The sequence below is a fragment of the Lotus japonicus genome, chromosome 6, assembly GCF_012489685.1.
Source record: "Lotus japonicus ecotype B-129 chromosome 6, LjGifu_v1.2".
Taxonomy (NCBI): domain Eukaryota; kingdom Viridiplantae; phylum Streptophyta; class Magnoliopsida; order Fabales; family Fabaceae; genus Lotus; species Lotus japonicus.
The window spans coordinates 22427246-22438715 of NC_080046.1; the positions used below are offsets into that span (position 1 = coordinate 22427246).

General features: G+C 37.8%; 1 protein-coding gene across 1 annotated transcript; it reads left to right on the plus strand.

Annotated features, from left to right (window-relative positions):
- Window positions 1-8672: 8672 nt before the first annotated feature.
- Window positions 8673-9257, plus strand: LOC130725108 (serine/threonine-protein phosphatase 7 long form homolog). Its single transcript, XM_057576361.1, has 2 exons — window positions 8673-8739; window positions 8839-9257. Exons 1-2 carry the CDS (start codon window positions 8673-8675, stop codon window positions 9255-9257), a joined length of 486 nt encoding a protein of 161 aa, XP_057432344.1.
- The last annotated feature ends 2213 nt before the right edge of the window (window positions 9258-11470 follow it).

Consider the following 11470-nt stretch of genomic DNA (forward strand, 5'->3'; position numbering starts at 1 on the left):
CTGCAAAATTTTATTTTTGGGATTTCAGTTTTGAAAATCCTAAGTTAAAAATCATGACCAAAATACCCCTGCGACAGTTTTTGATCCGATAATTTTTCCGAGTTAAGAATACCCTTAGTTACGGCTTATGAAAGCATAGGAACCAAGTTTGATCGAAGAAAAATCGAGCCCCATAATTAACCAAAGTGGCCGAGCCCTATTAGGGGGGAGGAGGAAAATTTCCTTTTCCGAAAACTTGTCTTTTCGCGCTAGATTATCGTACCTTAGAGTATAGATTACTTCGAGTAACCTTAGTAAGTATCGATAGCTTAGTTTCCGATAGATTCTGATAGTATTCTGTGATTTTATTGTAAAGGTGCTTTTGAGGATTTCCCCGAGGACCAACACTTTGAGTGCGAGGAAGCACTAGTTGATCATTCTGGAGAACTTTCAGGTGAGGGCTTCTCACTGAATCTCTAGTTAATGCTTAGGGTCGATGTTTCGACATTGTTTACTGTTTATGCACTGGAATTGTGTGTGATTGGAAAATGTTTTCTGAGGCTTCGGCTGACAATGTAGATGATTCATCTACTGAATGTTTTTGAGATTGACTTACATGCTATGTGCTATGTGGGTAATCTAGGATGTGTGGTGCATGCTTTATATGCTAAGTGCTAAGTGTTTATGATGCGATTTATTGATATATGACATGTTGTTGATTGTGATGATTTAAATATGCTCTGTACTGGAATCTGAGATTCTGAATGGTGAGAATAGCGGGCAGGTCATGCCGATTTTATTTTGAGAGTTTTGAGAAAGTTTGATAGGACGAACGAGGTTCGGGCCTTGATTTTGTTTAGTGGATCGAGACATCCTCTGGAAGCGACTTGGGATTGGTAGATCCTGTAAATGTATAAGACTTGCGATAAGACAAAATGGAATCTATTTTATAAAGAAAACTCATAAGACCTTAAATAACCTCTAAATCTTTAAGTAATGATAATAACCTCGAAGGAAGGCATTGGAAGTCAAATCTTAGTTTTGGAAAAACGAGGAGTGTCGTCGGATCCAAGTGTTGAGTATGTCGTTGTTGTGCTGTTGGAGCAGCGTTTGTTGTTGTGCTGTTGGAGCAGCGTTGGTTGTTGTGCTGTTGGAGCAGCGTTTGTTGTTGTGCTGTTGGAGCAGCTATGTTGTGGGGCTATCCTGGGGATAAGTCCGGGGAACCGTTAGTTCCCGAGTATGTGATACTCTTGTGCTGTTGGAGCAGCTATGTGTGTTGTGAAGTGTGTCTTTTGTCGCAGAATCGACTTTGCCTTAGGGTAAGATTTTAGAGACTTTAATTTACCTAGAACACGTGGCGACGTGTCGAGTGAGGACGGAGACGTTGTTTGACTAATCATCCTGCATTCATGCAACATTAATGGGGTATTAACACAGGACGTACTCTGGACCTCGTCGGATTCCAAAATGGTCATAAGACCCGGATTTCCGTGATAGAGCGTCTGTAGACGTCTCTTGTAGCAGACCGAAATGGCAGACCTACGGGTTACGGCTGATCTGACTACCGTTGTTGTTGGAGTAAGAGGCACGCGGGCCGAAATGGCACCACCGTGGCTGGTGAAGGGCTGATCCGTTGATGTCCATCCGTTCCGGATTGCATATTGGTTGACTGGGTTAACCTGCATACATATCACGCAACATGCATACTGACTTAGTTGATGAGTGTGGTTGCTATTTGATAAACTTACTTGGAACATGCTAATTGTTATTATTGTCGTTATGATTTTGTGGAACATGCAACCCTAGGAATGATATCTCTAGTTATAAGTCTAAGTGGCTATCTATTATTTGTACCTATTGGGTTTATTATCTACATAGTTCTTTAGAGTTGACCCTCGCGTCTTCTGTGTGTGTTTTGGCGGACAACGCCTTTTGTCAGATGAATATTGCGGATTGGTACACCATGGTCCACCCTTCGGGGGGGATTAGGTATGAGATGATCGATCAGGACGACCCCGGGTCGTGGGTGGTTGACCCCGCGAGCCATCGAGCGACGTATTCGGGGCGTATCATGGAGGACCACGTGGATAGTGGAGGACTCCTGAGGTCAGGAGTGTTGAGGCGATGCTCTATCAGCTTCAACTTGCCACCGGGCGTTCACTGCGAACCAGGATTCGGAGGAGCACCGCCGCCACCGTCATCTTCAGAGGAGGAGGATCCCTCAGAGGAGATTCCAGTGGGAGTGCCTTCGGCAGGGTCTAGTGCACCCTCTGTTGCGATCATTGATGATCAGGGTTCGGGCCCTAAGCCCGTGAGTCCAGCATCGGAGCGCACTGCGGTTGCGAGGGGAGGACGGATAGGGTTAGTAGACTTGGTCGTTCTGGATTCTGATTCAGACGACGATCATGCTAGCACATAGTTTTGAGTGTTGGTATGAGCTCCTCGAGTTAGGATTAGTGTAGGAGTAGAGTTTTAGCTCTGACAGTCTTGCTTCATTTGTACTTAGGGGACAGGGTAGATCCGCCTATAGCTTTTTGTGTGGTTTCCTTACGGGAATCACAGAGAGTTGGTTGGACTTAGGAGGTCTTATTTTCAGGCCATTGGGTCAGCTGTTTCTCAGTTTTGAGGGAGGGTGTTGCGGGCACTTCACCCTTTTCATTTGGTTTGTATATATTGCCTACGGGCATTGTACTTTTCTTTCCGTCACTGGAGGTTACTCGTGACGAGGTTGTTACTTACAGCGGGGGCTGTTTATACATTGTATATTAGTTCTATTGCTTTTCGCTTTTGGGTTTTATTTAATTCAGTCTCGTCTTAGTTATTATTATAAAAAAAAATATTCACGTTTTTCCGCATTAAGTTTATTTTGGTTACTAAAGTGACGCCACCGAAATCGGGGTGTTACAGGGCGTGGAACTGGTTAAATGGTAAAATAAAAACATTCCATTGTTCTTTTTATTATTGGCATGTCAATCCTAGCTACTGTCTCAATATGCTTTGATTCGCACTCTTAGATTTGGGTAGGCTGTTGCAGCAACAGTGAGCTGTTTAGTTTTTGACCTGCTGCTTGTATTGTACTCTTGGTTTTTTTTATCTTTGTTTGCTTTCTTTCCTTGTGACCAAGCTTGGCTGCGGTTCTTACCAAAGCAGGCCTGTGTCTTCCTTGTAATTATGGGATTGAGGAGCCCCTTGCTCCTCCTTCATATATATTAATTTAGCTTACCAAATAAAACTCTTAAAGTCAGTCACATTTTCATCTATTGAATTTTGATAGACTATGGAAGGTGCATTGGTCACTTTGAAATGGCTAGTGGATTAATGGGAAAATAGCTGAAAAATTAAAATCAAATTTATGGATACGAAACAGTTAGAAAGTATAAATTATAATTCAAATTCAATGCTCTAAAGCTATATAAAGCACAATATGTCCCATTTAAGATCAACTTGTTGGAGAGCATTAACAATGCAATTTAGTTTCCGTACTAACACGAAAAAAAAATTCCGATGAAATTTTATTAACATTTATTTTTATGTAGAAGTATTTTCATGTAAAATATTCTTCCTATATATAAAAGCTTTTAGGCTCTTTCTAATACATTTAGATCCAGCTTCTCCTTACTCTCAGGATGCCTGAAAGTCTTTTCTCAAGTCTATCTGGTGGGTAATATCGATGAAGATGATGACACCCACCATACCTTGCTTGCTTCAAGGTCGATCTCTTGTATCCTCCTCCTGCCGAAGACTTTAAGAGTAAACCTTGCCATTCCAACTTTCATCGATCGAGTTTCAGTTGCTTTTTCTGTTGATCCAGGTGAGAAAGCTTACTAAGGCAACCTCTGCTTTTGTCTATCTCCCAATATAAGAAGCATGTTGCTTTGCTCTTATAGTAGTACTAATGGGCGTACTTTAGAACAAATTTCTAGCGAAGGTCTTGACAGTTTGGAACTGAAAGGTTTGGTTCATTAATAATATCTAGTAGTTTCATCATGCTATTCTTCTTTTGAGCTTGTTGTACTTACCGGAGCATTTCTGCGATAAAAAAATTCAGAATAGTAAAGCAGTCGTAGTATGCTCCCTTTACTTGCTCTAGTGCTCAAGTGATAGCTGAGTGCATACTGTTTGCATCTGAATTATATATAAAAGACTCTTAAAAACAACTACTTAATTCTCCATTACAAAGAATATACATTACATCAGAACCTAATTATTATTTGTTAGTGACATAAGTGTCGAAAATAATAGTAATGGAAATTTCGAATGGTGTGGATAAGGGTTAAAAGTCCAATCTCATAAGAAAGAAAAATCTCCATTTACATCAAAATCTCTCTCAGATTTTTCTACCTCACTATCACCACCGTTTTTCTTATAAATTATCCACAAACACACTCACAAATTCCACACAGTACCTAACATCATATGCAAATTTTGTTTTCACTGCAACCAGAGTCTGTTCTCTGGCATAAAAAAGCACTTCATAAAGTAAGAAGGTATCACATTTTGAATTTAAATCATTAAAATATTTATTTCTAATTAAAAAATCAAATGAAACTTGCTTCCAAATCAGCAGCAATCCTAGGTGTTATTCCTGATTGTTGTCCAACTTTAACATGAATTAATATGAACTCATGCTAATTCAAATGAAACTTGCTTCCAAATCAGCAGCTTCCAGCCGTATCTGCATTCTAAGTAACAGAAAATCAAGAACTCATGAAGTGAGATTGATAGACATGTTAGAGTAGGATAGACTAAAGACCACCAAACATAATAGCAATATGTGCAACATCAATCTAGCTATTATAGTGCAAAGATAACAATCAAATTTGCAGACAGATATGAAAGCCAAAGAATGAATTGAAGCCACTTTTTGGCTATGGCCTTCCAGTGGTTTCCATAACCAATCAGATCTATTTGTAAGGGGAAACTAATCACATGCTACTAAAGAAGATGAATGGAAGAAAACCCCTCTAGAAATTTAAGACCCATTATATTTGTTGAACGGCTAAAACAACTCTTTGCTTTATGTAGCACTGTTGTTGAAAGTACAATAACCAAATCAAAAACATATGCTGATACTAAATCGTAATGTGATAATTACACATTCATGCAAGCAAGACTTCCAATCACACTAAAGTTTGATTAATTGAACCATAGTAGAACAATGATTAATTATAAAATCTAGTATTGCCTTCGAAAAGTGACTTTTAATATATGTAATGATGATAGATAGATGTAGAATTGATGAACTAAGTCAGTAAAACTATATATGCATCACAGTAGTGCAACACCAAACACACATCTCTATCTCTTATCTGGTGAATATATACATATGCATCACAGTAGTGCAACGCCAAACACACATCTCTATCTCTTATCTGGTGAATATATACATATAATGGACTGAGAAAAACCTTCATGAGTACTGATCTCACATGTTTCGTGGCTTACTTGAAATGAGAGCAAGATAAGATCTTGAGTCATCAATCATGTTTCATCTTCAGCTAGCTGAGAATCAGAGAGTGTAGTCAGAAAGAGGTATGCACCTCATTGTCGTTCTGTACCTACGGATAAATTCATGTCAAATGTTTCCAGGGAAGCCAAGGAAATCAATTTATTGTTAGAACATTGGTTTAGGCGTTTAGCATATTAGAAAGGATAGCACCAGTTTTAAAAGTCTAACCTCAATAGTATAGCTTGAGCGAACAAAGATAAGCAGTAAAATCTCATCCATGATATGTAGTTCTGTAGTTGTAACGGCAAGCACCAACAATAATAATTAATTTCCTCGGTGCAAGAAGCAGGCAAAAAGAAAAAATTACCAAATAAAAAAGTTGCAAGGAAAAAAATCTACAACTTCTCTTTTCTCTCCCCTCAATTCTTTCACTCCCTCAATCCACTTCACTGACAATGATTAGGTTAGTCAAAACATACACAGATCAATGTTTCACCTCCTATAACATAGGACACAAATTTTAGATGCAAATTAAGAAAAACGAATAAAATAGAATCACATACAAAGGAGAATCAGAAAACATAAAAAACAAATCAAAATATTGCAAAATTCCAGATAGAATATAAAATGGACTCACCATCCATGGCTTCCAAAGAATCTCTTTTGGTGGAATATCTATAAAAAAAAACCTGAAGAAAAGAATTTGAAATTAGCATGGCAAGTGATGAACGAAATTGACCTTGAAGTCAAACATGAGTGAATGAAAGTTAAAGGTAAAGTAAAATAAAATTGAAAAAAATCATAACATATTATGCAAGCAAAGGAAGAAAATAATTTGAAACCTCCATCTGCAACCTTCCCAATCAGTCCAAGGCAGCAAATCGGAGGGATGCGATTGCAAGTCGATGGCAAAGTGGTTCCGTTGAGAGATGAGACGATTTTGTGGGGGTGGTTCCGTTTAGTGGAGAGATGAGATGAAAATTGCATGGAGGAGATGAATTCCATGGAGGAGATAGTGGAGGTAGGCAGGGTTTTAAGAGGGTTTTTGCTGATGAGATGTATTATTGATTTAAATCACTTATCACAGATTTTATATTAAGATAAAATCATGAAATAAACAACATAAATCCTAATCAAATCTAAAATTTAAAAATGTACAAAATAAATATAGATAAAAACTATCAAAATCTAGCAAATCACAATAAAAACTCATAAAATCCGGAATTAATTAAAAATCCGAAAATTCAATAAAAATACCATAAAAATTAATTAATACTCTAAAAATAAATCAAAAATAAATTAAGATAAAATCAAGAAATAAAAAACCTAAATCCGAATCAAATATAAAATTTAAAAATGTATTTTTTTTATTAAGGAGAAATAAGGTAAGGAAAAATCAGGGCACATGTGGTAAGTGGGGCCAAGGAGAAAGAGCTTACATGTAAAATATTAGGTGAGAATTAATCTGGGAGCGACACGTCACTAACTTGGCCTGTGAGAGCGACACGTCATGCTAGAAGTTGTTCTTTTCTAATATATATTGATATTGATTTTATAAAACGGACATTCCCCGAAAAGGAAAAAAAAACATTTGCCCTCTCGCCTTGCACCTGCTTTTTATTTTGTGAGTTAATTATCAAATTAATATCTGTATTTATATGGGAATTCTAGTTTAGTTTCTTCCTGAAGAAAAGTTTGTCCCAATCGCCACGATTGCAGCTAGTTTGGTTTTGGTTCTCACCGGAGTGAAGAGCTCCAACAATAGTGATGAGCGACAGACTTTAATGCTGATATGACACGCCACGTGTCATTTTTAATTAAAATTAAATTTCCACATATATAATTAAATTAAATAAAAATAACATGAGAACATTAATTAAAATTTCAAAGTACAAAAAATCAAAATCTTTCACTAATAAGAAAACACTTAATTTTTATCTTCACTTCCATATTAATCTCCTTGTCTCACCATTTCCAGAATTCGGCACGAATGTTTATAAATTTTTATTTAATCAAATCCAAACAATTTACCATAAACCCCAAATTACCTAAACAGTTAACACAATCCTCACTCTTCTTACATAAAATCACATTTCTCATATAAATGTATGATAATTTGATGATGAAAATATGTCGTGCGGAGATTCTTTCTCCAACTTTCCCTTCGGGGATTTAATCCCTGAACCTTCCCCTCCTCAACTCATATATCTCTTATCTCTTACCACTTGAGTTATCCTATAGGAACATGTCGTGCAGAGATTAAAAAATAATAATACATTTATGATTTATATTTATTTGAGTTTAAACTAGATTTTTTTCTTCTAAATAATGCAAAAAAGATTTTTAATTAGCAAAAAGGGCCACAAAAAAAAAATTTAGCAAGATGGGGTACTTTTGGACACATTGACGCTGAGGTGGATGGGGTAGTTGGGTTCCGCAAGAAAACTTACGAATTGCATGTATTATTTCTGAAAAAGTAAAAGCCTGATTGGGAAATGATGGTTGAATGATGGGTTGCAGGTGATTGGAAAATCATTGCTTTTGTAAGCTAGAGGGAGTCACATCATTTCTTGCGAGTTCCTAGTCGCATGGGGAAGGGGCGCGTGCAGACTGATTGACTCGATGAGGACTCAATGATAGAGGTTGGAGCCGCAAGTTTTATTGTGAATCCAAGTGCTTTTCAGGGTGGCATGATGGCACAATGATGTCAGATGATATGGGGCAGGGTGGCAGGGGAACAGGACATGGACCCGTGATATTCATTGTCTGGCTGCATGGGGAAGGAGCGCGTGGCAGCTCTGATTTGACCTGGAAACCGCAAAAAATGTTGCGGATTGTAGTGCTTTGTGGAGGTCTCCAACCCCTACATATAGACCGCCACTCTCCCAACTCCCTCAACTCCAACTCCCAAATCTCTTAACTCTCACAACTTTCTCCCAACTCTCGACCAAGTTTCTCTCAACTCTCAAAGTGTCAATTTCTTTGAACTCTTCCCCCTCAAAATAAAGGTATTTTCTCTACTCTTTCAACCTTTACTTTGAAATATTTTTTTCATGGTTTTGTTAATAATGATATAAGTAAATGACTAGTTTTCATATGTGACTTGATTATTATTACTAACTATATTGTACAGCTTTTATTAATTATTAGCATGAAGTTTTGTCACTTAAATTATTTTAGAATTATTATCATTAAGTTTTATTAACTATCATCTTTTATTCATTATGTTCAATAGGTATTGTAAATGGCCGACCAAGAAGTGGTCAAATTGGGTCCGAGGAATGATAGTGTGTTGTATTTGCAAAAAGATGGTAAACACGTGTCTATTGGTGCGTGGAACCAAATAAATAGAATTCTGAAAGTGAGAAAATATCGGGATTTTTGAGATTTTATTCCCGCTGAAATTGTAGGCCACCTTCGTCAAGCCGGATTTTACGAAGCCGCCTTAGCTGGGTCTCTGAAACTTGACAAAGTTTTAATATCAGCTATGGTGGAGCGATGGAGGCCTGAGACACACACGTTCCATATGCCGTTCAGAGAGTGTACTACCACTCTGCAAGATGTTGCTGTTCATCTTGGCTTACCCATTGATCGGAATCCTGTCACCGGAGTTACTTGGTGTGATTGGTCTGAGCTTGTAGAGGACTTGCTCGGAGTGGTGCCACCCGCCAGTGCTATCAAAGGAGGTGGCTTGAAGTTGGTTTGGCTAGGTGCGCAATTTAATTTTCATAATCTAGCCGGTGCCGACCCGATACAAATTATGTATGCTGCAAGAGCATACATCTTGCGACTAATTGATACTTTCTTAAAATTCAAACGCACTGAATGAGCACACTCACTAATTTTTCTTAATAAGCCAAGCTAACATTACCCATTACCCATATTACAAAAGAAAGAGTACAAAAACCAGTTAAAAAAAAAACACTACAGCAAACATAAACCAGAAGAAAAGAACACAAGACAAGGAAACATCACCCAGCAACCCGATAGCAACACCCCAACACAAACCCGTCACCGCACACCCACAACCTCGATCTGCACTAGCCCACGCATCCAGATACTAATTAAACTCACCTAAAACTTCAACACACACACATGTGAAATGTTGTGAGAGATCTTGGTGGCTGGTGAGATCTTTTTCCTCTCCTTACTTCCCTTTTCTTGCTTCATGGATGAAGATGAAAATATGAGCAACGTGATGGCTTATCAGATCTGGAATTTGGGATTGTGGGTTAGGTTTTATTTTTTGAATTTGGGGTTTTTAACAGTGGTGTGTTGCGACAAAACGCAGTGGTAGTAGATGAGGCGGAGGTCCACGACGGAGGTTGAGCAGAGGTCTCGCCCCTGGTTGTAGAGCTTTCACCATCTTCATTCATCCTCTTCTTAAAAGAAGAGCTTGGGTTTGTGTGAAATAAAGCTCCGTGAGATTTTGATGGAAGAGTGGGGGGGGGTTTTTACTTTTAAGTTTTATTTTTCTGGGTTTTTTATTTTTATTTTTTACCATGAAGAAGAAGATGAAGATAAAGGGGAGGAGATGGAGATGAATTTAGTTTCTTTTTTTTTTATAAAAATTTTGTTTTTTTGTTTTTAACTTTATTTATTTATTTTTTCCTCTATTTTTATTTCTAATCAAGAGGTTTGGTTAGTAAAATGAGGAGGTGAAAATAGTAATTCCGTTAGAAATTAGATGGAAAGTTAACGGCAACACAAATTGAAACATAAGGGAGAGAATCTGCTCAATTTAAACATGGGGGAGAAATTTCGCACAACGGTGAAAGATGAGGAGGCAAATGTGCAATTAAGCCATTTTGAGCATCGAGTCAAACATAACACTTGTAGTCAGTGTTATTAAACTCGGCCCGGTGATCGACTCGGTCAGGGCACTGGGTCAATGGGTCACTGGTTCAACCGGTGAGTCAAAGGTTCAACCGCTTAACTCGGTTTATGTTAAAAATTAAAAATCCATAATAAAGTAGCAGCATATATTAATAACAATAAAATATTTATGATGATATATATTACAAATTTAATATATATTATTTAGTAAAATACATAATTAATTTTTTACGGTATATACATAATTAATCTAAGAGTGATATATTTTTTAACTAAATTAATTGGTTGGCACCAAGAACCACATCTGCCGCAAAAAAGGCTTACAGCCCAATACTGTAGTCCAATGCCTATTAAGAAGAGATAACATTGAACATAATATAGTAACAAGAAACAACGTTAAAAGAGCAAGCATGTAACAAAAAAAAAGCGTTAAAATAGCAAGCAGAGCCCATACCCATCATTTAATATATAAGACTCAGTGCAACCCTAATTGATAGTGCACAGCCGCAATATGAGAGAGATAAGGTTTCTTGGTTTCGAAATTACTTCCCAATGTCATACAGAGAGCAATTTCCTTTGAAGCAATCAACCAGTATTTTCTTTTCCAATGTCATACAAAGAGCAACTTCACGCCATCTCTCCTATCTGATACTTTTTTTTTTCTTCTTCTTCTTCTTCTTCTCTTTCTATTTCATTTGAATCCATCAATCAGTATTTTCCTTTCTTAAGAAGGGATTGAAGAAAAGAAAGAGTAGGAGTGAGGAAATTTAGATCCCGTTCTCCACTCAACAGTGAAGAAAACCAGTGTCAGCCTCCATAAAAAAACTCTGTTTTTTCCTTCCTCCAAAATGGATTTGACATTTAATTTAAAAAAAAAAGATTGACATCCGGTTGAACCGAGTCAGGCCGAGTCACCGAATTTTTTACTAAACCGGCCGAGTTAAAACGGTTCGTACCGAGTCAGATGCATGGCCGATCCGATGTGTGGCTCGAACCGGCCAGGGGTCCGGTTCACGGTCGAACCGGTCGGACCGGCCGGTCCGAGCCGAGTTTTATAACACTGCTTGTAGTATTATTTTTGGATGCAACCTACACAAAGTAGAAAACGTGCATTAAGACGCGCTGCGGTGGCAACGTGTAGCAATCTCATCCGATTGCTTGCTTCCGGATAAAGCAACCTCTTTCCTGCGTGGCATTCTCACCCAA